Source organism: Frieseomelitta varia, unplaced genomic scaffold (genome assembly GCF_011392965.1).
Source record: "Frieseomelitta varia isolate USP_RPSP 00005682 unplaced genomic scaffold, Fvar_1.2 scaffold_163, whole genome shotgun sequence".
In the NCBI taxonomy this organism is placed as follows: domain Eukaryota; kingdom Metazoa; phylum Arthropoda; class Insecta; order Hymenoptera; family Apidae; genus Frieseomelitta; species Frieseomelitta varia.
The window spans coordinates 247,493-274,067 of NW_025109339.1; the positions used below are offsets into that span (position 1 = coordinate 247,493).

General features: G+C 29.8%; 2 protein-coding genes and 1 long non-coding RNA gene across 3 annotated transcripts in view; 1 reads left to right on the plus strand and 2 right to left on the minus strand.

Annotated features, from left to right (window-relative positions):
- Positions 1-778: 778 nt before the first annotated feature.
- LOC122538414 lies at positions 779-10,823 on the minus strand. The gene is made up of 4 exons (XM_043672463.1): positions 10,692-10,823; positions 5,103-5,399; positions 1,558-1,698; positions 779-1,127 (listed from the first exon to the last, which is right to left on the minus strand). Exons 1-4 carry the CDS (start codon positions 10,767-10,769, stop codon positions 870-872), a joined length of 774 nt encoding a protein of 257 aa, XP_043528398.1. The 5' UTR covers positions 10,770-10,823; the 3' UTR covers positions 779-869.
- LOC122538433 lies at positions 5,299-7,164 on the plus strand. The gene is made up of 3 exons (XR_006308850.1): positions 5,299-5,419; positions 5,732-5,792; positions 6,402-7,164. It is a non-coding gene; the product is annotated as an uncharacterized LOC122538433 (long non-coding RNA).
- Positions 10,824-15,394: 4,571 nt separating the features above from the next.
- Positions 15,395-26,575, minus strand: part of LOC122538400 (cytosolic endo-beta-N-acetylglucosaminidase) — a 48,330-nt gene continuing 37,149 nt past the window's right edge. The window contains exon 9 of the mRNA XM_043672438.1: positions 15,395-15,828. Within this exon, the coding sequence (XP_043528373.1) occupies positions 15,773-15,828 (56 nt within the window). The 3' untranslated portion in view covers positions 15,395-15,772. The remainder of the gene's footprint in view (positions 15,829-26,575) is intronic.

A 26,575-nucleotide genomic window follows, 5' to 3' on the forward strand; every position in this document is an offset into this window, starting at 1 on the left:
GAAGTTGAATGCAACATCTGTACAGTTTATTTTAATTTTATACTTTTCTTAAGTTAATTCTGACTGTTATAATTGTCACTTTTTTTTAGGATATGTTACAACTCTGGAAAAGTATGAAAATTGTAAGAATATTCTTAGAAACTTATTAGAAGTATCATATACGTATATTTATAATTATATATTATATTTTAATATATATATATATTAAAAAATTAAACAACTTTGGCAGTATAAAACTTTACTTATTCATTTTCCAATGTTACTTTTCAACGCGTCCTGTGTAAAAAGAATTTTATATCTTTATCTTATATCATATAAACTGAAATGTAATTACAGTTTACCTTTGGAATTATATTGTATAACAAATATACAAAGCTATACGTTGTTACGCTTTTTAAAAGCCTGAGTTTCTTCTTCAAGTACTTATTGCTACATGCAACGAAGAATATACATATAATAAACAACAGCTGTAATAAAATGTATGTAAAAAATAAATAAATCTACCAATATTTTAAATCTTACCTATTAATCATGTTTATACAATTAAAAGCACAGCAACGTGTACCTATGTTCCCTGTTCAAAACAGATTTCATTAAAACGGTTCAAAAAATAGATCAAAACTTCATATCTACAACAACAATTAATTAAAATTTCAGGATACTATCATAACGAAGTAAAATTCTAAAGCCTCGGAGGAAAATCCTCGAAACGACTTGCATACAATTATAATCATACATCTTCGAAGCGTGGATGATCAGGCAACTTTCTTTTTCTTCGTTTTCTTTTTTAGCACTAATTATGCGCGTAAAAATGTAGGAGAATATTTCGTATATACGATACGAAGCTTGAAAATGTAGATACCATGCTTTCAAGAGGTTTTCGCAGTACCGATTTCACTACCATGACTGCTGGAGGCTTTCGATTTCCTTTCCGGATCCATGGCGATCGAGATGAACTCCTCTGAAATCTTTTTGTCCAATCCTGTGTACGTTTGAGCTAGATCTACCTGATCTTCTCCTATAGAGGACATCCTCTTTGGGGACTCCGTTTTCCTTTCCGTTTGTTTCTTCCTCTCTATGGTGTCTTCATGATCCACGGTTATGTGACGCTTATGTTTCGGCCGAATCTGAAATTGAACATTGCCATTCCCTGTTCTTTCGCTAAACAACAATTTTACATATACTAAACGATAATTTCCATGAAATTTCAACAGTCTTCAAAAAGAACACATATTCTAATTACCATACCGAGTCGAACATCTTCTCGAAAAGGAACCTTTTAGGAGAAGATAGAATTCGTTTTGCCTCGCTCTCACGAATACTGAGAATCGTGTAAGAAAGATTTCGAAAGAGAAATTATACGGACAACGCCACGCTCGAACGGTATCGACCGTTTCAGGAATTTTTTTCTCGTGGCCGTATAATTATATGTAAAGGGAAACGAACATTCCGACTGGTCGATGTCGAACCGAATGGCTATTTTGACACGGCAATAATTTTCGGCAGGAGAAACCGCGACTGGAATACGAAGGGTGTATCGCGGCGGAAGATACTTACGATTTGCGATGGGGGACGAGCCGCGTACGGCATGTGCGGCAGCATAGGAACAGCACCATAAGCTGGGGCTATTGGCAGAGGTCCAGCAGGCACGAATCCTCCGGGAAATTTCGCAGGAGCGCCAGCCATTGCATAAGGCGACTGTGACAAAATTTGTTAAATTTACCGTGAAGAATATAACAATATTTGACAATATTTATAATATAATATTATTATTATAATAATTTGATAATATTTATAATATAATATTAGTATTATAATAATTTGACAATATTTATAATATAATATTAATATTATAAAAATATGACAATATTATAATATAATATTAATATTATAATAATTTGACAATATTATAATATAATATTAATATTATAATAATTTGACAATATTTATAATATAATATTATTATTATAATAATTTGACAATATTTATAATATAATATTAATATTATAATAATTTGACAATATAATATTAATATTAATATTAGTATTATAAAAATATGACAATATTATAATATAATATTAGTATTATAATAATTTGACAATATTTATAATATAATATTAATATTGTAATAATTTGACAATATTTATAATATAATTATTATTAGAATAATATGACAATATTTATAATATAATATTAATATTATAATAATGTGACAATATTATAATATAATATTAATATTATAATAATTTGACAATATTTATAATATAATATTAATATTATACTAATTTGACAATATTTATAATATAATATTATTATAATAATTTGACAATATTTATAATATGACAATATTTATGGATATATCACAAGGTGTATATCATAAGGGAACATTTTGAAATTTCATTAGTATCATGATATGAGACAATTATTGTCGTCATTATAGGTAAACTGTGAAATTTGAAAGTGTATTACAAGTCGCAAACATGCATTTAACATGAATAGAATTGGTAGATCATCTTACTAAATTTTGTAATTGGCTAGCTGAACATTTTTGTGGTTTCTGAAGTATAAATAAATATCTTTATCTAATCATGATGGGACAATGCTAACATAAAATTTCTAAATATCTTCTACAAATCTATTTATAATGGTTAAACCATTTTCACGACTAAAACCCACCTATAATTCTTTTTAATTAAACCCTTGATTTCGCTGAAATCAAATGCAACTGGTTCCATAATATTCACGCATAAAATTTCCCAAAGTAAACCAACCCAAAATAGATTCTACCGTATCCATTCCAAGTCACCTGTGGCTGATCGTATCGTGCTCCTCGTGAACTTCCAACTAAGATACTCCCCAACGAATCGATCTTACGCCTCGAGAGGAACAAAAGGAAAATTCACCAACAACGAGAACAAACACAGCGCGCATTCCTTGGCCGAAACCAATCACCGGCTATCCACCGCAAGAATCTCGCGAGGCATCCGCAGACCGCAAACGCGTATTACGCCTGGAGCATCCTCGAGTAGGGATGGGATCGAGTCCAATACACTCGTCACAAATCCGAGCCAAGTTCGGATGTCTAAGTTCCATTTCCTGGATTTTCAATATTACATTGTTCGAAGGTAAATATTCATAAGGTACATTCAACAAATTTCAATAAGCACAATGTATGTATCAATTTGATACAAACTGATTTTGAATCTGGGCACTGAAAATAACTATTTGTAGATTTTGAGTACTATCGAGGTAAGTAGTTTGATGTTTGTGAGATTTCTCGTCTTCTTGTTTAAAGGAGCGAAAACGTGGAACAGTAAAGTGATATTACTTTCATTGCAGACGCTATATGCACGTCAGATACATCATACATTTATACTGGCTATTATAGTAAGAACGCAAGGTTGAAAATCACGTAGAAGAATAGGGACATACTTTGTTAATATTTACAGGAGATCTGAAGAACTTTATTAGTATTCTATTGACTTTATTAGTATTCTATTCATGAATATTCATAAAGTATCCCATAATAAATTTGAATATAACTATGTATATAATTATGCAACTTATAGTTGAATGTAACTACATAATTTATATAATTAGTTATAATTAGCTAGATTTGAATCCTACTTTATGTATCAGTATTCGAGTCTATTCATGCAGTACTCGAATTCATGAATAATAAATCTGAATATAACTATATAATTATACAAGTTATAGTTGAATGTAACTTACATAATCATAGTTAGCTATAATTAGTTAAGTTTGAACTTACTTCTGAGATACTTTATCTATCAGTATTCTGTTCATGTAGTATTCATGAAACAATCCAGCTTAAATCTGAATATAACTATATAATTATACAAGTTAAAGTTGAATGTAACTTACATAATCATAATTAGCTATAATTAGCTAAGTCTGAACCTACGTCTGAGATACTTTATCTATCAGTATTCTATTCATGTAGTATTCATGAAACAATCTAGCTTAAATCTGAATATAACTATATAATTATACAAGTTAAAGTTGAATGTAACTTACATAATCATAATTAGCTATAATTAGCTAAGTCTGAACCTACGTCTGAGATACTTTATCTATCAGTATTCTATTCATGTAGCATTCATGAAACAATCCAGTTTAAATCTGAATATAACTATATAATTGTACAAGTTAAAGTTGAATGTAACTTACATAATCATAATTAGCTATAATTAGCTAAGTCTGAACCTACGTCTGAGATACTTTATCTATCAGTATTCTATTCATGTAGCATTCATGAAACAATCCAGTTTAAATCTGAATATAACTATATAATTGTACAAGTTAAAGTTGAATGTAACTGTATAATTTATACAACTATAATTAGTTATAATTAGCTATTGCTGACGTACTTTAGTATTCTATTTATGTAGTACTCGTGAAACGTTTAAAACAATCATGCTTAAATTTGAATATAACTATATATTGGTTTGGCCAGAAAGTAATTACATCTTCTTCTAATAGATGGACATATATCTTACAATGTAACAAATTTAAACTGCAAATTTATTGTACAATCTGATCGTTCAAGTTTGTTCTAGAAAAAGAAAATACACGACCTCAGTAATTAACAATTGTTTGTAAGTTGCATGTAATAAGTAATCATTTGAATATAATTGAACCCAAATTTGAAAACAGATCTGATAGATGGATACTTTCAACGATCGAAACTCGATCCCATTTCTACCCTCGAGTACTTGAAGAAAGGGGAATCCGAAAAGCGAGTCACGACGGAAGGAGAAAGAGAAAGAGAAAGAGAAAGAGAGAGACAGAGAGAAGCTCCGCTTGTTTCATCCTGCTGACACAGAAAACACCTGCGCTGCTGGATCGGCTACGCCGAGAGCTCGTGCATCTCCCGAAATGTAGGCACGGAGATCGCCCGGAGCCTGGCGAGTTTCTCTCTGGCGCGATCATGGCCGATCTCTGGTGTCTGAACTTTCTAGCTCGCCTCTCCGTGTCACTGACCTATCCCCCTACCATCCAGTTCGCCACGGAGGTCGGAGTAGCTCGCAGCAGCCTACGAAGCTACGAAGGGTCGTGGGAGAGAGGGTCCCGGACCTCACCTGGATCATCGGATGCATCGGCAGCATCGGCTGCACCACGTAGATCGGCTGACTTTTCGGCGGCACGTGGTTCTGCGCGGTCACCCACTGATGGACCATGTTGCGGGTCTTCAATCGGCCGTCGTTCGTTACGTCGTCGACGTTGCTCGCTCGGAGGCATCCGCAGAGCTTCGGGGTCAAGGTCAGGCAGCTGTAGCCAGAGACCAACAGCTCGGCGACGCTGGTCACTAGAAGACCGACGCTTGCCAACAGGCTCGCCCAGCTACCCTCCATCTCGGTTGCCTCGTTGTCTTCGCCCTGTGTAGAACAAGACGACGGTTAGTATACATATGTCTTTTACTAGTGTCTTTAATTTGTACTTTTATACGTTTATATAAACGTGTCTTATATATATTTGTACTTTTATACAAATAAAGTAAAAGTGTCTTATATTTGTACTTTTATACGTTTATATAACATACAAATTTTTTACATTATTTGTACAATGTATAATGTACAATACAAATAGTATAATATTTAAGTAATATAATTGTATGATGTAACAAATGTAATTGTGTCTTGTATAATTGTTTGTATTTGTTATCATTGTCTTAAACTGTTATTGTCTTACTGTCTTTCTTTTGTTTCAGTTGTACGGGAGGATAGAACAGGGAGAAAATGTGGTAACATGCTTGGAGCATATTATAAATGGTAGCATATAATGTACAATTTATTTGTATAATATATAATATATACTACTAATACTAATATTTAATACTATATTGTACTAATAGTATAATTTTTAAATAATATTATATAATATAATAAATATATTTTTATAATATTTAATACTATATTATACCAATAGTATAATATTTAAATAATATAATTATATAATATAATAAATATATTTTAAATAATTATTTACATTTATCATCATTGTCTTAAACTTTTATTGTTTTATTGTCTTTTTTTTTTGTTTCAATTGTAGAAACTGAAGGAGGGAAGATGTGGTAACATGCTTGGAGTATATTATAAATGATAGCATATAATGTACAAATTTTTTATATTATTTGTATAATATATAATATATATTACTGATACTAATAGTATAATATTTATATAGTATATAATATAATATACTACTATAATATTTAATACTATATTATATTATACTAATATAATATAATACAATATACTAATAGTATAATATTTAAATAATATAATTATATAATAGAATAAATACTTTAAATAATTATTTACATTTATCATCATTGTCTTAAACTTTTACTGTTTTATTGCCTTTTTTTTTTGTTTCAGTTGCAGAAACTGAAGGAGGGAAGATGTGGTAACACGCTTGGAGTATATTATAAATGATAGCCTGACAGTTGGTATATGGCAAGTACATTTAGCCAATTAATGGTCAATGCTATTTCAACTGCGAGATCATCATATCGACAAGCACTAACATAAGATGTACAAACGTATGAAATTACATTTACGAAATTGTATAGCCTATTGTATCCAGATTGTTGATCATCTATAGGACTTTACGATTTTTAAGAAAGGGATTTTATAGCTATAACGTTTCATATATTATGTTAATCACGTAATACGCATGGAAATATCCGTGTTGAAGCTTCTGACACTCGATATCCAACTGTGCTCTCATTTTCTTCTCCTATTGTTCTTACAATCTCGTTAATGTGTTGCACCAAGTAGGTACATCAAGTACAGTTTCATGAATGCAACAGAGAAATGGAGTAGTAAATTAGTCCATTAACTTGGATATATATTGGTTGTATTGTGATGTGAACGAAAGACAAATTGACATATTCTTTCGATTGAGAAGTAAAGACAAATATAGACTGGGCACATCTCTACTTCAGAGGACTTTCTCCTGTCAAACGGTGGAACGAAGGTTCAGCAATCCATATTCGTCAAAGTCTAGTTACTTCAACTTGTTCTATTTACTTCAATTCTTGTTGAGAATGAATTTCACGTTGTTCGATAATGTTACACTTGAGATTCGTTTAACTTCACATTATCAGAATGTACGATCAACTTGAGAAGAGATAATCAATTTATTCACATAAATAATAATAAAAGAATATTTCAAAAATAATAATTATATATTAATAATAGATATTTTACAAAATAATTAATTTCTAAAGTAATTTATATCATACCAGAGAATTTTGAAATGTTCAATTTTACTTTGTATGTTGCGTGGCTTCGTAAATTGAAATTAGTAACACGAGTAATTAGAAGTAATTAAAATTAAATAATTTAATTCTAAAAGACTTTACGAAAAATTGACGGCTTTATTCGTAACTTTCTCGAATCTTGTTAAAACAGAAAACATTCTTAAAACATATACTTTCGATCCATCATTAATTCTAGAATCCACCTGCTCGCAGAATATCAAAAAAAAAAAAAAAAAAAATCGTGATTCATGATTCTGATTTCTGCAAAGACTTATCAAGACCTTGAAACGATGTATCTCTAATCCATCGTTGCTTAAATTCGAGTTCACGTTCGAAGGTTCAAAAATTCCTCTCGATTAATTGTTACCACTCTCCCGCGGAAATCCTTTTTTTTTGAAAATTACAGGTCACGTTACCAGAATTTATGACTCTTCGAGAGTCATGTCGCCGATCCATCATTCGTTCAGCGATCCAGTTTCTTTCGCGAGACTCGTTCGGATTCCTGCTGCGCCACGAGAATTTACGAAGCTTTTCGAAGAACGTAGGCTACGTCCTGTGAACACTTCCGCGATCGATCGCTTCGCGAAAACATTTTTTCGATTCAGGTAACTGCGCCCGGAAACGTTTCGATCGGAAGCGAGGACACGCGCGCGCAGAGGTCCTCCACCCCATTTGGGTGGAGGACCAAAGGCGAAGCAATTTGTGAAATTTCACGATCACGCGTGTGCCCTGACCGCGTTTTAGCCTTGGCATTGGCAACTTTCTCCGGCGGTCAAACGGTTCCAACGGCCCTGTTCCGGTTGGTCACGCCGAAACTCGCGTTGATGGCGATCGATGAACGAGAAAACTATTGGTAAACGAATTTTGGGTCGACGTCGGTTACTATCAATTGAGCCACACTATTATATAATAATAAAATATACAAGCATAAAAATTAAATATGCCAAACGTATTAAATAATAATTTCAATAATAATATTACATAATACATTAAATATTAAATATTATATTATATTATATTAAATATATTATATTATATTAAATATTAAAATATTATTAAATATTATATTATACTGTATTATATATTAAATATTAAAATATTATTAACTATTATATTATACTGTATTATATATTAAATATTAAATATTATTAAATATTATATTATATTAAATATTAAATATTATTAAATATTAAAATATTATTAAATATTATATTATATTAAATATTAAAATATTATTAAATATTATATTATATTAAATATTAAAATATTATTAAATATTATATTATATTAAATACTAAATTATTAAATATTAAATAATATATAATATTATATTATATTAAAAAATATATATTATATTATATTAAACATTATATAATATTATATTATATTATATTAAATATTACATAATATTATATTAAATATTAAATATTAAATATCATATTATATTATATTAAAACATAAAAATCATACAAATTTGTGTTACGAAAAAGAATTTTTCTTATCTGTATACAAAGGATTACAATGAAGAGTATAATTGTATTAAAGGACTGTATTAAAGAGTTTTACAATTTTCGAGGAAAAAGTTTTCTGCCAGAAGAATAAGCCCACGAATGTCAAAGTAGAAGCTTCACGATTCTTTAAGACGCGATCAACTGGATCGTTATATTTTAATTTCTTTCTCAAAGTTATACGAAACGTTTAAATTGTCGACAATTTTTCATTGTTCTTTTCTGTGTCAATGTAAAATTTTTAGAAACACAATTAAAATAATAGAATCCAAACCAGGAATTTGTTTCTTCTGTCAAACATTATAATTAAACATTTGTTAAACATTGATACGTTGTTTTGGCAATTACAAATTTCAATTTATTTTAATTATACGAGCACATTATAAATTTTAAGTTTTATAACGTGCTTCAAAGTCAACAGTTGAAATTTGTTTCTCCTCTTCAAAATTGGGTTCCACAAAAAACCGAGGATAATTTAGAAAACTGTAAAAATTCCTAATCGCAAGAAATTTAACAAAAAAAAAAAATTTGAGAAAGTATTAAAATCGTCCATCAAATGTTAAAATCGTTTTAAATACAAGTCGTCGTAATCGTTTAAGTCCATCAATAACAAAAAAAAAAAAAAAGGAAAAAGTTGCGCAGCAAGATGATCCGTATTGACCTTTGCGCAGGTTAATGAAATTTCTCTATCGATGTGAGAAATTTTTATCGATCCTCGATGGTGGATCCCGGTTTTCGTTTCATACAGGCAACTATGCAACGACAGCGCGGTAATAATTTCCCGATGAAGTCACCGTTAACTTCTTAGTAGCTTCACGGAATAGGCACGTGCCAACAGAATCGCCCCCTCCGGCATTGAATTATACTTATCGCATCGCTAATGATTGATCGTAATTGATACCTTCGCGGTGATCGCTAGTGCAACTCGAAGAGTGGAAATTTCTGTTATCACCGTAGAGACGCGATACGTTACATGAGCGATAAGTTTGCGTGAAAAGTTTGCGGCAGTGTAATTGCTCGTCCCTGTTTACTTATTAAGCAAAAATTGAAAAAAATTGGTGCAGTAACGTGGAAATTAGTGACTTATACTATCGCACCAATCGACTAATTTCTTATTTATTTGTTTTATATTTTTGTAAATTGTACATGCTACGTGAAACATGATGTGTCTCTAGCCTTCTTATTTTATTAGTCTAGTCTTGTGCATATTATACATTTGCAGATTCACTTTAGACTTTTATATAATTCATACTTCTATATTTTTATATCACTTCATATATCGATGATCATGGTTGCACTTGCTGGGAAAATTTCAAAATATTCTATATGTGTAGTAAAATGTTCTGTGCGCAATATCCAGATAAAATTTCTCTATGATGATTCTTTAAATATTTAGTAAGAATATCCTGAACGAGCCAACACTCTTAATAGCCAAAGTGATTAATGCACAATTCTAAAAACTCCAAATGAATCTCCATAAACCTTGGTTAGGATGAAGATACGAACAATAATAAACAAAACAACAGTGTAAATAGACAAAAGAAATATTACTTGTAATAATTGGTTAATATGACTACTGAATGATTCATCTATCTACTTCTATACATGCTTTTTATATGCTACTTTTATATATGCTGTTTACTACCAGACTACAGATCTTTGTATTTCCATGAACACTTCGTTTATTTAACCGAGGAAATGTAATTTTGTACATTTTTGCATACACTGTGTGCCTTGCGTGCGCCTCTGCACTTTCCAATTTCCACGAGAGCATGAAAGATCAGGGGAGATCAGTTGGAAAAAACAGTAGCTAACAATTCCAGCGTGGTGTTACAATGGTAGAGAAGAGGAAAAAAGAAATAGAAGGTACCGGTGAAAGTAGACACAATACGTACCGGAACAGTGAGCAAGGTCACTTCCGGTGTCCTCTGCGAGTCCCTGACGATAGCAGTCAAGGCCGTGATTGCGGCCATGTTCGAAAGGGCAAGGGCAACGAGGCTGGCTGCAAGGTGAGCCGTGGAAAAGCTGGAATTCGTCTTGCTCGACGATGTTGCGAGCGTCGCCACTACGCCCAACGCTCCTGCAGCTAGGGCACCCACACCTGCCCACAATCCTGCACCGGAACCGCCTAAAGCCGCTCCGTGGACCAGCACTAGGATACCGAACACTACCAGAACAACACCTGAAAGAAGACAGTTAACAATTAAATTAGAAGAAACGTACAGGTGGAATCGTAGAATGATTATTATTAAAGATTAATGGTCGCAATATGTGTTAATTTACTTATTTAGCGAGTATTCATATATTCATACATTCATGTATATTGATATATTAATATCCCTACATTTTTACTATATGTATCAATATATGTTACATATATGTTTTATGTTTATTATATGTTGTACATATTTTTACAATGTATAATATAATATGTTCTTAGGACAGTAAGTAGTAGCTATTTTGTATATAGTGTTCATATATAAAGAGTTCATATATAAGTCATATGTAAAGAAATATGTGTTAATTTACTTATATATTTATGTATATTAATATATTAATATTCCTACATTTACTACATGTATCAGTATATATTATACGTTTTATGTTTACTATATATTATATATATTTTTTTCTATGTATATCAATGTGTATATGTATAATATAATATGTTCTTAGGATAAACACTATATTTGTCTAGAAAAATTAAATAGTAGCTATTTTATATACACTGTTCATATATAAAGAGCTATATAAATTATATAAGTCATATGTAAAGAAATGTATACGTAGTCACAATATGTGTTAATTTACTTATGTATTTAGCTTGTATTTATATATTTATACATTCATGTTAATATATTAATATTCCTGCATTTTTACTGTTTGTATCAATATATATTATATGTATGTTTTATGTTTATTATATGTTATATATATTTTTACTAAGTGTATCAATGTGTATATGTATAACCATATTATACACCATATCTGTTTATTCTAGAAAAATTAAATAGTAGCTATTTTATATATAGTGGTCATATGTAAAGAGTTGTATTATTATATAAAATACAGTTAATATTATCTAGAACGAATATTAAAACTAATATTAAAAATATCAAAAATAAAAATAATATTAAAAATATTAATGAAATATTAATAATATTAAAAATAAAAATAATATTAAAGATATCAAAAATAAAAATAATATTAAAAATATTAATAATATTAAAAATAAAAAATATTCCAATCACAATCTTGAGCTTTTCTACAGTAAAATTTACTTTCGTCTTTTACACGAATTGCAGAACATTGGAATAACTGTATTCGCCAGAGTGTCACCAGAGAGCATCGAATACAACAATGAACTACAGCGCGGCAATTCTCCACGGTTTGCAAACCCGTGGAAACAGTTACACAAGTGTGGCTTTCTAAGTGAAATGTTTTCACTTTTACGTCGATTTCTATGCAGTTTGGTGAAATGTGCGTTCGGTGGCCGGCTCAGTGTGCTTTTCATGCACACGGAATTTCGAAACAATCGAGATTCTATGCGAAAGTAGAAACCAATTGCTCAGTTTCAATGCTTGTTTTACACACTGTGCACAATCGCGAGCAATTCGTTATTTTTCAAACGTAATTACGAACGTTAATTAATCGATAATTCATGTGTCTTTGTAAGAGAAATTGAGAAAACAAGAGTAGAAAGTGAATGAAATTATTGCAATTTTTATTAGGAAGTTTGCTAATATTAATATTTGTAAAATAGAAAACAAATGACCTTCCCTCGCGTAAAAATAAATTATTCAACGAAACAGATGAAATAAATAACATAAATTAATATCTCCGAAATACGCCATTATCGAGTTAATCAAGAATTACAATTTTTTAAATTTTCTGAAAGAAGGAAATAAATATTGTAACATGAGCTGCTTAATTTTTATCACATTTGTATCATTCCAACAATTAATTGTATAAATACTGCATACACGAGTTCAAATTAATGCAAAAATTGCCTTTCATCAAATAGTTTTTTTCATTTTCCACACAGGCCAATCACAACATTTGAAGCTTCGAAAATAATTATTATCTGATTCAGAAATTTTGAAACATCTCGTCTAATAAAGATAACAATGTATTACGGTATTTTCAATCTAATCTCCACGGCACAAACGATTTTGAAAACTAGTTCCTTCTGAATGATATAAATATTGTTAAACTAAAATTTAACTGGAGCACGCGTTAAACTAATTTCATAATTGTATTTCTTCTACTATTTTTGCCTATATTTGCATTTCAATTGTCAAAGAATCCGGATATTATTTCTTTTCTGTAATAATCAATATTGTTTGACGTAACCGGAGAAAACATTTTCTTCTTCCTTCTTTCGGAAGAAACTTGTATATTTACATATCATCAGTCTGAATAATTATTAATTAATCTCTAGTTTGCCATCAAACGCTTGGCAAAAAACGTGTTCTGCCGCGGATGTCTGACGTTGTAAGACAAAACAGGTTCTTGCAGTGAATCAAATTTTTATAATTTGCCATCGTGAACGATTAAGTTCACTAGATCGAAAGAAATTATGTAAACAGTCATGATTGTTATAATGCTGTTGAAACAATTAATCAAAGTAATACACGTGTGCATGATAAATTGCAATCAAACGAATTGTACAGATCGTATTGTAGTGGATATCAAATGTGTCTGATAGTGCACGGTCTACTTCCCCTTGTTGTTCGTACGCCACTTGCTTTTCTTTTATACTGTACTCGTACCAATCTCTGATAAATATGATCTCTACTGGATTTTACCATTTTGAAAGCGACGTAAATCCTCAGAATTTTTCAAGGAAATTGAAAAAACGAAACATTTGAAATCACTTGACGTGAATTTTTTTTATTTATAAACAATTTGTAGTTTAAATCTTAAAGCACTCGTTTTGTTTTGATCAATTGAAATATTGTAGTAAAAGAAAGTGGACTCACATCACTTTCAATGAAATGAATATTCTAATTTTTATATATATGTATCTACAATTATATATTGTATATTATTATTAATAAATATTATACATGTACAAACATAGAAATTTTTATTTCTAAATTCAATTTTAGTGTATTATGCATTAATTATATTATGAGAGCATTTTCAGTAATAATTATAAATCAAATCAAGATGAAACTTGATGCAAAGGATTTTCCTTATGTATTGTACAATAAATAAAATTCTAAATCCTAAGATTAAAAGAATTATTAGAAATCAAACAGCTCTACTTTCTAGGCCCAAAATTTTTAAATTCTACCACAGGGACGTTTGCAATTCCTCAAGTAAATAAAAATAAAATCCACAACTATAAATCTTGTCCACAGAAATACCAAGTCCCAAAATAATTCCAAAGCTTGTTCTTCAGTCTTCAATCTTTTCAAAGCTAATTTCCTAAACTGAAGTTAACTCTCAAGCGTGCAAATTAACTTTCACTTGTAATTCCATCGAATAACAATTCACAAAGAGAGTGTGGATCTCGAGAAACAGAATTGACCCACTAGAAATGTAAAATAAAAATAAAATTTCTAACTTGAAGGTAACAAAAATAAAATCTACAACTGTAAATTTTGCCCACAGGAATACCAAGTCCAAGATAATTTCAAAGCTCATTCTCCAGTCTTCAATCTCTTCAAAGCTAATTTCCTAAACTGAAGTTAACTCTCAAGCGTCCAAATTAACTTTCATTTATAATTCCATCGAATAACAATTCACAAAGAGAGTGTGGATCTCGAGAAACAGAACTGACCCACTAGAAATGTAAAATAAAAATAAAATTTCTAACTTGAAGGTAACAAAAATAAAATCTACAACTGTAAATTTTGCCCACAGGAATACCAAGTTCAAGATAATTTCAAAGCTCATTCTCCAGTCTTCAATCTCTTCAAAGCTAATTTCCTAAACTGAAGTTAACTTTCAAGCGTCCAAATTAACTTTCATTTATAATTCCATCGAATAACAATTCACAAAGAGAGTGTGGATCTCGAGAAACAGAATTGACCCACTAGAAATGTAAAATAAAAATAAAATTTCTAACTTGAAGGTAACAAAAATAAAATCTACAACTGTAAATTTTGCCCACAGGAATACCAAGTCCAAGATAATTTCAAAGCTCATTCTCCAGTCTTCAATCTCTTCAAAGCTAATTTCCTAAACTGAAGTTAACTCTCAAGCGTGCAAATTAACTTTCACTTGTAATTCCATCGAATGACAATTCACAAAGAGAGTGTGGATCTCGAGAAACAGAACTGACCCACTAGAAATGTGAGAAGCAAACTTACCAAGGAGCAGTTGCCCGCAGGAAGTGAACATCAGAATGTTCGACTCGTCCTTCGACTCGATGCTCTTCAGCTTCTGTCGATCATCCGGATGTTGCTGCGTTCGCGGCTGCTGTTGTCGTTGCTGCTTCTCCGAGATGAGGATCTCCTTCGAGTGTTTCGATTCCAGACAGCTCTCCGGCTTCGAATCGGACGCGCTCGAGTCTTTCGATCCCTTCGAGTCCTTCGAATTGCTCGAATCCTGGCTCCTGACCGTCGAATCGAGCGCAATCGCCGCGTTCTCCATGCTTCTTCCTCTTTCTTCTCCTTTCCAGAGGCGTTCTAACACATCACTAACGTAATACACGCCCGTTTCCCTCTCGTTTCTACAGCAAACCACAAGCGTGGTTCGGTCATTTACTCGTTCACTCTGTTCAACCCCTTTTTCTTTGATTCTCCTCTGGTATCTTGGATAAAATATTCGTATCTTTCCTGGATCTGTTATATTTCTGTTTAAAACAGGGAACAATCACGGTGCTTCGCTCTTTAGCGTTATATATTTCTCGGATATTTCTGATAAAATGTACAAAGGTTAAAATAGCTTCCCTAAGATGGCTCGTCGTTTTTCTTGATGGATTTCGGTCGGAAGCGGCTACTGGTACTGCGTGATCGAGCAAAGGTCAATAGACGCTGAGGCTGCCGAGCCGGTTGACACACTCCGTTGAATCCCAACGATCTGTAAATTAAGCAAGCAACAACTGCGTTGATAACCGTTCGACAGTGTCCGAAGTTGCGGTGACAGGTAAACCGTTCGATTTCTATCGAGAGCTGGTTACATATATATATATATATATATATATATAATATCGTGGCGTAATATTTTATTGAAACTTCGAGTAGAAAGTGAGATGGTGAGGTCTCCTCCGTCGGCGAGATGGAAATTTTTTTTTTTTTTTTTTCTTCAAAGAAAGAAACAAAATTTGTAGCAAATCACTTTTTTTTCCTTTTCACGAATGAGAAGGAACGATATGAAAATTCAATGATTACGATATTAATATTCTTATATTCTAAATTTATATTACTATTCTGTAATTTCTGTAATATTCTGTAATGTATATAAATAATATATTATATTATTAATATAAAAATTAATATATATATTAATGTATAAATATTAATTAATATAATATTATATAAATATAATATATATTTATATTATTTATATATTTCTATAATATATTAATATTCTATAACTTCTATAATATTCTATAATGTTGTTAAGTTATAATCTTGTAAATTAATATTCTATAATCTTATATCGACTTGTGTTTATCGATGAGAAGACAAAGAGAACAATCTAGAAATTTTTCTTTCGGTCGCATTAATTGAATTTTTTAGAAACTGATCGGTGTAAGTTGCTTTCTATTAAAAAACTGAAACTGTCGCTAAAATACCAAAGTATAAAACTTAAGTACGAAATACTAAATGCTGATTACTACTTTTAGACTAAAGTATACAACTTACATCAGACAAATTGGAGTGCAACAAAATAAGATATGTATAACAATAAAGAACTTGTATTTATGTATTTTACAAAAAGTCATTTAAATCTGTAGAAATACATGATTGTAAATTCATAAAATTTCTGTTGGCAGTGTTGGTACTTTGATAGTTTTAACGTTGGCTTGTGCTATGCAAATGTTCTTTTATGGATGAGATCTTCAGTCGACAAAGAAATTTAGTTGTTCCAATGTGATCATTATCAATATGTGATATGTATTATTAACAAACAATTTCGGACAAACATACGATACTTTGACAAACGCATGATCAAAAAATTTGACAAAATTTTTGAAGAAACATTATTTTGGAACTCATTTTTCAATTTTGTTTTTATAAAAGGTTTTATAGGACAAAATGTCTTTGTAGAAGGTATCAGTTATTGACTAAAATTTACTTCAAATAAATGGAATTTATATATGTAAATAGAGATGTGGTAATTAGCTACTTTGATAAGAAGTGATTTAGATTGATCGGTGTTTGAATTGTGCCAATTGTTAATGGAATTAAAAGTCAAATTCATCAATTAAATTTACGAATCTTTCAGAGTTCAAGCGAATCAACGATCGCGCGCGATTACTTAATAAAACGCAACGGGACGTGTCCTTTCGTTTTTCAATATCGTTCGTGTGCGTGATAGGACAATAAACTTGGCATCGTTGTTACTTGAAACGCATCGTAAATCGTCCCTGTTACGTTTGTTGGCCAAGAAAAATACGACGCAGAATGTCTGTAAATCAAGTACAGTTAAGACTCTGCAGTTAAGACTCTATAGTTTATAATAAGAATTCTATAGTCCTGCGGTTTAGGAATTGTCAATTAAAAAGTGACACGCGGCATTCTAATTAATATTCTAGTGGTTCGTATTTTTGTTCGAATTCTTTTTTTAAAGAATTTAGTAATTCACGTGTAAAATTGAAATTTTAAGTTAAATTATATTTTTATAACATAATTATATTTCACAACAAAATAGACTGAACGTTGATTTGAAATGTTACTGTTTATTAATGTTTAAATGCAGTCTAGTGAAGCTCATCGGTCAATATTTATAGGTTTAAAGTGTAACAAGTATAAATTTAAAATATAAAATAATAAATAATAAGTATAAATTTAAAATATTAAAATACAAAATAATAAGTATAAATTTAAAATATAAAATAATAAATAGAAATTTAAAATATTAAAATACAAAATGATAAATAGAAATTTAAAATATTAAAATGCAAAATAATAAGTATAAATTTAAAATATTAAAATACAAAATAATAATAAGTATAAATTTAAAATATTAAAATACAAAATAATAAGTATAAATTTAAAATATTGAAATATAAAATAATAAATATAAATTTAAAATATTAAAATGCAAAATAATAAGTATAAATTTAAAATATTAAAATACAAAATAATAAGTATAAATTTAAAATATTAAAATACAAAATAATAAATATAAATTTAAAATATAAAATAATAAATAGAAATTTAAAATATTAAAATACAAAATGATAAATAGAAATTTAAAATATTAAAATACAAAATAATAAGTATAAATTTAAAATAATAAAATACAAAATAATAAGTATAAATTTAAAATATTAAAATACAAAATAATAAGTATAAATTTAAAATATTAAAATGCAAAATAATAAGTATAAATTTAAAATATTAAAATGCAAAATAATAAGTATAAATTTAAAATATTAAAATACAAAATAATAACTACAAATTTAAAATATCAAAATTAATAAAATATAATTACTGAATATTTAATCTCCTCTATATTCAATGATAAAACACAACTTGAAATTTACTGTAATAAAATAGAGTAAAGAAAAAAAAAAAAAAGAGCAACAGTTTAAACGATCTGTTAAACATAAAATTTTAGCCAATGTCTGTAAATTTCTGACAAAACACCGACGTTTGAACTTGTTTGATAATAAAATAAAAGATCCATCAGATAACTTTCCTCCGATGATTTTACCATCGACCACGAAAACTCTGCACTACTTCTGTGGCTACTAATTAACCAATTAACAGTCTCCAATTTATTTAACGCTCTCAACATAATCCACGCGTGAATTTCTCATATTTACGTGTTCGTGTAAAATTCTCGGTGAAGTCGTATCGTCGAACGACGACGTTTGTTCCACGATGATGGATAGTTCACGGTAGACGAAACCGAGTACGGTAAATTTCTGACCGGAAAAGAATTCCTCGGCGCGCGAGCATCACGAGCTGAAGGATCTCGCTCGCCTGGCGGATAGAATTGCCAGCGAGCACGCGATCACAGACCTAGCTCCGCTAAATGGTACAATTGTTACGAGCTAGAGGAATATGAATCGGTCAACAGAATACACAGTGGTATTTCAGCTGTTCCTCGCGATACCACCGGCGGGACGACGACGCTGGCAAGAAGAAGAACTTTCACACGTAAAACGCGTTGCTTTACAGTTACGTTGCGTTACGTTGCGTTATGTACGTACACAGGTTGTTTGTTCAAGCGTGTGTTTGTACTCCTCTGCCGTTGATTTGAACGCGAAATAATGGTAACTGCTAATTGTCCGCGCGAAATACGGACGACGATTGGAGAATGAAGCTCTGAGAAATTTGGGACGGAAGCAGAGTAGCTTGAACGATTTTATATGATTTTATATTTTTGTAAATATAATATATATAGATAAAATATTTATATAAATATATATAGATAATATATATATAATATATAGATAAAATATTTATATAAATAATATTTTATTATTTATGTAAATATTTTTATTAAGTATTTATATAAATATTTTTATTAAGTATTTATATAAATAATATATTAATAAAAATAAATATATATAGATAAAAATATTTATATAAATAATGTTTTATTATTTATATAAATATTTTTATTAAGTATACATATAAATAATATATTAATAAAAATAAATATATATATAAATAAAAATATTTAAAAATATAAATAAAAGTCCAGTTTAAAAGTATTTTCATATTTTTAAACATAATATTTTGCAAATATTACGAACGTAAAATTTATTTTACAAATACTGGATAAAATATGCTTTATAAAAGTATAAAAATTTTAGTAAAATTATATTTTATACTTTATAATTTATACAATATTTATTATATTATTATTATACAATAGTAATTATTTATACAATGCACATTATATATTTTATAATATAAACAATAGGTTTGTATTTTAGTAAAATTTTCATTTTAGCAAACGTATATTACATCATATACAAAATTTATATTTTAGTGAAAGTATAAATTGAAAAAAAAACGGAATTTAATCCCGCTGCGATCCTTGGACTTTGATGTTTTGACGCTCAGTTTAGCAAACGAGAAGGATTTGCGATATTTTAAAAAGGTGTTTAACACGAAATTTCATGAGTACCAACGAGAATATTTTCATATTTCATATTTTTTTAATTTTGAAAACGACAAAAGACCGAAAGAACGCAAAAATTTCTTTCCGCTACTAGTTATTGTTATAAATACTCATGCTGTGCATTCTCTGTATTTGTCTATTTTGAAATTCTCTCTGTCTTGCGTATTTCCAAGTATAATACTTTGATTGATATGTAGTAATAATATACAGTTATTCACAAAAGTATTTAAACATTCATTGTAGAAATTTAACAACAATTTATTATAAAAATTTATTAGAAACTGTGAGACACGATTAGTACATTGTAAAAATAAATTAGACAGAGATTTGTTTTTCACATGTTAAATATTTCAACAGATATTCCATTTTGGACATTTTATATATTTTCATCTATTGTGCGCATTCTATGTTTTCTGAATTTATTAATATATATTTTTATTTTTCCATGTCTTTGCTAATAAAATTTTAAAAGTGTACGATATATATTCACAAAGACATGTCGAAATAATTTTGCAAAAGTTACCAACTCGGTAATAACGTGAAATACGAAATTGAAGAAAAAGTTGCATGAAAATTCCCACTGAATATAATTTCCATCATAATCATCCTCTACATATTCATGCAGCTCTTTCAACTTGCCCGAAAGAAACTGGGTTCAACAATTTATTAGGGCTATTTATCTTAGAAAAATGATTTACATACAAGTGCGAATAGAAGTGTTCTGAAATGATTTGCACACGTTTCGTCTAATTAGAGGAAAAATCGTTCAAATTAGATTTCCAATTATTATAATCTTCAATATTAATTTCCAATTATCATAATCTTCAATATTAATTTGAAGAAAATGATTTATATATCTCAATATTAATTTATATAAACGATTTATACATATTTGCGAACTCTCTTGCGAATAATTTCTATGAAATTTTCATCAAATCATCGTAAAGAAAATTGACAATTACGTTTTCGTGTCACTTCGAACTACAACAAATTATTATCCATAGTAAGTAAATCTTTCCAAGTAGAACTTTGCAAGGGAACTTTCATCAAATTACAAGAAAAAATTGTTTCAAGACCAAACCTATTATTCGTCGAATTAACTCCTCTATCAGCGAGGATCTCTCGCGAGCAATAAATCTTCTCTTTTCCAATGGATAAGGATCTTTCTTCGAAACGAGAAACTCACTTTGATCTCGCGAATCTACTGCGATTTCGAATATCTCACGCGATCTTGTTACATAGCTCGAAAATTTATCAATTAACCACAATTGTTCTACTTCTCCTCGTATGCAGGTACATTATTTTCATAAAAATTCATGGTGAACTTTCACTAAATACTCTGTGCTTCACCCACTTACTGTTAAATTTCCTCTATATTTGACTATGAAACATTTTGAAACATAATTAAATTTAAACATAATTTTAAAGTTTGGAATTATAAAAATTGTATTTTGATGATGTTCCATGTTACGCTACGCAAAATTCCAAATTTTTTGAAGATGAACAGAAAAAAAAAAAAAAAGAAAAACACAATCCTCTTGAAGTTTAAAATTATAAAAATTGGAGTTTGAGCATATTTCGTAATACACTACATGCACGAGTTTAAAAACGTCGAAGGATAAATAGAAAAAAACACGATCCTCTCAAAGCTTAAAATGATAAAAATTGGCCGTAGCGAATACGAAGCGCCGTATTCCATACTATACTGCGCAAAATTCTAAAATCTTTGAAGATGAACAGAAAAGGCACGATCCTCTCGAAGCTTGAAATTATAAAAATTGGATTTTAGCGATGGAACGTATTCTACAGCATATTGCGCGCAGAGTTTAAAAACCTCGTAAGACAAACAGAAAAAACACGGTCCTCTCAAAGTTTAAAATGATAGAAATTGGATTTTGGCGCCATGGTGGATGAACAGAAAAACATAATTTTAAAGCTTAAAATTATAAAAATTGCATTTTGACGATGTTCCATGTTACACTATGTAAAATTCCAAAATTTTTGAAGATGAGCAAAAAAAGGAAACACAATCCTCTGCGCGAAATTCCAAAATTTTTGAAGGTGAACAAAAAAAAGAAACACAATCCTCTTGAAGCTCAAAATTATAAAAATTGGATTTTGAGCATATTTCATACTACATTACATGCACGAGTTTAAAACCCTCGAAGGATAAACAGAAAAAACACAAAGTTTAAAATGATAGAAATTGAATTTTGGCGACGAAGCGCCGTGCATTTCATGGTGCAAAGTTTAAAAATCTCGTTTAAAAATGAATAGAAAAAAAAAAAAAAAAACACAATCCTCTCGAAATCCTCTTAAAACCTCTTGCGCTAGTAACTGGTTCGCGGACCATAACGAGTGACCAAACCGTATACAATAATTCGTCTTCTTTTTTGAATTCATCGGTACATCGCTGGATAGATATGACTAATAAATAATAAATTTTTGATTTTTGCCTGGGTTATACTTAAATATACTTAAAAATTGAGAAAACATTGCAATTTCAGGCTAAAGAAAAAACTTCTCGACGTGCGTGGCGCGTCATTTCAAGCGCAAGCGGTTGAACAACTGAGAGTACAAAAATGTTTCTCTGCTCTCTTATTCTGCTTCATTTCTCGTTTGAAATCAGCGTCGCCGCCAATAAACTCGTCCCTTTTTAAATAGTATCGCGCGTAATACGAACGAATACATTACGAGATTTAACAATAACTATTTATTTTAATTAATGCATAACAAGATTTCTATGACGACCGATTTTTGCCTCGGATTGATCATCAACCACTTCGATTGCGGACCATAACGAGTGACCAAACCGTACACGATAAACTCGTCGCTTTCTTTTCGAACTCGCCAACACGGATATCACTGATGAATAGAAATGATCGAGAGGTAGTAAATTTATTATTCGCTTTGCCCCGGCTTATACTTAAAAACTGAGCAAAGTATTGAAATTTTGGGCTAAATACAATTCTTCGAAATTGGTAAAACTGAATTTCGGCTGTGTTTCTCTGTCCTCAGGGCACTGGCTCTCTCTCACCAGTCCGCGAACGGAGGCCGCAGAAGGATCGCGAACGAACGTACCAGGTCGATGTCGTTGTGTCCCGTCACGGATTGCTCCCTGTCATCACATGATCCGCCACAAGGGATCGGCAACACACTTCACTGATCGAACGTCACGCACTTGCATACGTTACGTCTCTGTACAGCTGGTCCAGACACAGCGGTGAGACACCAGACTGGCGGGAAAGCAAAGGACACAACTGGCGGCGAAAGGCGAGTTTGGCCGATTTTCTCTGAAAATGTGAACGAACGAACCGGCTGCTTGTACATCCGATCGGTGACTGGAGCTGGTGTGGTGTTGGCTCGCGCTGCACAGCTCGCGACTACACTACTCTCCTCGCGCCTTTCTCTCTCTCTCTCTCTCTCTTTCTCTTTCTTTCTCTTTCTTTCTCTTCGCGTCGAACGATGGAGGAACTCCCTCCACCTTCTCCCCGCGAAATAGCCGCCGTGTTTCTCTCCTAGCCGTGAAACACCCCGAAAATTGCTCAACGAGCGATCGGGCGCTAGGTAAATCGCGACCTAACGCGCGCGATGCGAGAATAATCCGTGGGAATCGATGGTTTCCGGATGGCTGCGAAGCTCGCGGGATATCGGGCTCGCAATCGGGGCGAGTTCGAATTGCGCGCGGGGATTCCAAAGTGAAGACGGACGTGACGTACACGCGTGTATATCATTCAGCAAATTTGCTAATTTAGGAAATTCCGAATATTCTTGTGTAATTTCGAAGGCATAGAAGTGTGTCCGTTACGTTGAAAAAATATTTTTTCACATTGTAATATTTTTGTTACATAATATTGTTATATAATAAATTATATTATATTTTGTTATATTGTATTATTATTTTTATATTCATATTTTATTATATCGTATTATTTTTATATTCATACTTTATTATATCACATTATTTTTATATTCATATTTTATTATATCACATTATTTTTATATTCATATTTTATTATACTACATTATTTTTATATTCATATTTTATTATACTATATTATTTTTATATTCATATTTTATTATATCGTATTATTTTTATATTCATACTTTATTATATCACATTATTTTGATATTCATACTTTATTATATCACATTATTTTTATATTCATATTTTATTATACTACATTATTTTTATATTCATATTTTATTATACTACATTATTTTTATATTCATATTTTATTATACTACATTATTTTTATATTCATATTTTATTATACTACATTATTTTTATATTCATATTTTATTATACTACATTATTTTTATATTCATATTTTATTATACTACATTATTTTTATATTCATATTTTATTATATCATATTATTTTTATAATTTTTTTATGTTTCTTTTTATTATATTCATGTCATATTTTTTTATATCATATAGTATAACATACAATGAGTAAAGCAAAGGATGAATCTTTTATTTCTTCGGTCGAGGTCGAATTCTACGAAAATTCTAAATCTGAGGAAGAAGTTTGTTTAATTAATATTGGCAACTGCTCTTCTTAGTAAATTTTTGACTCTGAGATTTCGATAATCAATAAAACATTTGAAGAAATTAAAGTGAATTAGAAGTATTTATTTAGGTTCCGTTTACTATCCCGAAAATTCGCATGATTTTCTTTCATTTAATCTTAACGTGTGTGTATGCATAATTGTGATTTATTCATGCGTATATATATATACACATACATACATGAACAAATCACAATTGCAATTGGTATAGCGTTGTAGTATAGCTTAAGTTTGTTTCGGATACAGTTATTATACTTTAAGGGATTCCGTACAGTTACGTTAATTTACATCGCTTTAATTGCTTTGCTAATTGCCATTCAGAGAAACCTTAGAAGAAAGAAGTAGACTCTCACACGTGAGTTACAAGTATGATTATAGTTCTAAACAAGAGATACCTCTTCGTAACGGACAATTAATCGGTAACTCTGTATATTGCAACGACATATAAATTATACGTTTAATAAAATAAAATAATAATAATATAAAATAACAAATATATGTTTAGTACAATAAAATAAAAATAATATAAAATAAAAAATATAATATACGTATAGTAAAATGAAATAAAAATAATAAATATGTAATATATGTTTAGTAAAATAAAAGAATAATAATATAAAATAATAAATATACGTTTAGTAAAATAAAATAATAAATATAGTAAATATAGTAAAATAAAATACAGTAGATAACTATCTACTTTCTCACAGTTGGTACAATAAGGAAAACACGAAAGAAAGAAACCAATGAATATTCGACCGATTAATCATTTGTTCAGAACAAATCAATTCTCCTATATTTGCACGTTTCAATGATTATTTTTCACCGTGTGAAAATCCTATTTCCGCGTTGCGCCACTATCAACAGCGAATTTTTCCATTCGGTTGCGATATTGCCGTGCGAATTAATTGTCATTTTTACGACGGAGGCAAAGGGTCGTAAACAATTTCTAATAGTTTCTATCGCAGGCAGGTGCGAAGTGAAACGTCACGGCGAATTGGTTTTCAACCGGTACAATGATCGATGACTCGATCAGGACAATGCACCGCCTTGCACCGCTTTTCATTCCCTAGCGATCCTTATCCAGCGTAATTGACATTTATTAAAAATGTCGCAACGAGCGTGCAACACACCTCTACTCTCGTGTAACACAACATCTAAACTTCCTGTTGCTGAATTCGCAGCAATGCGAATTATTTGAAATGAAATAAGTTTGCTGTCGCTTTTACTCGTCGTATATTATATAATATATTAATATATTAAATTTATATTATGTATTACATTTTTATATAATTATTTTTAATTATTATAATTAATTATAAATATATTATATTATTTATAATTATTTATATATCTTTATTATATTATATTTTTATATTATATTATAATTATAATATATAAAAATATAATATATAATATAAAATTAATATAATAAATATTGTTATTATAATAATATTAATATAATATATATAATATTATTATAATATTTCATTCACATAATATAAAAATATAATATATATTATAAAATTAATATAATAAATATTGTTATTATAAATATATTATTATAATATTTCATTCATATTATATATACATGTTATAACATGTATACATTTCATATTATTACATATGAAATTTATAACTTGGTTACAGCTTAAAAATTTCACATTCGAAATTATTAATTTCTAAATGCTGCAAACAGTTTTCGATTACCATTCGAGAACGTTTCCAACTAAAAAAAAATGAGTATCGTAAGTCGAATTGCACTTCATCGTTCCAGGAAACCATATTTCATTACGGGGGAACCATAAAGCGTAGATGTTGATTTTCTTTTACATTTTGGCGTTCACATTTTTTCGTTTATTATACGACGTGGCATTTCAATTCTCGCCAGTCACGCGTACGCCTCAGGAGGAAATATTTACTACTCGCAAGGCGGCATTTTCGAT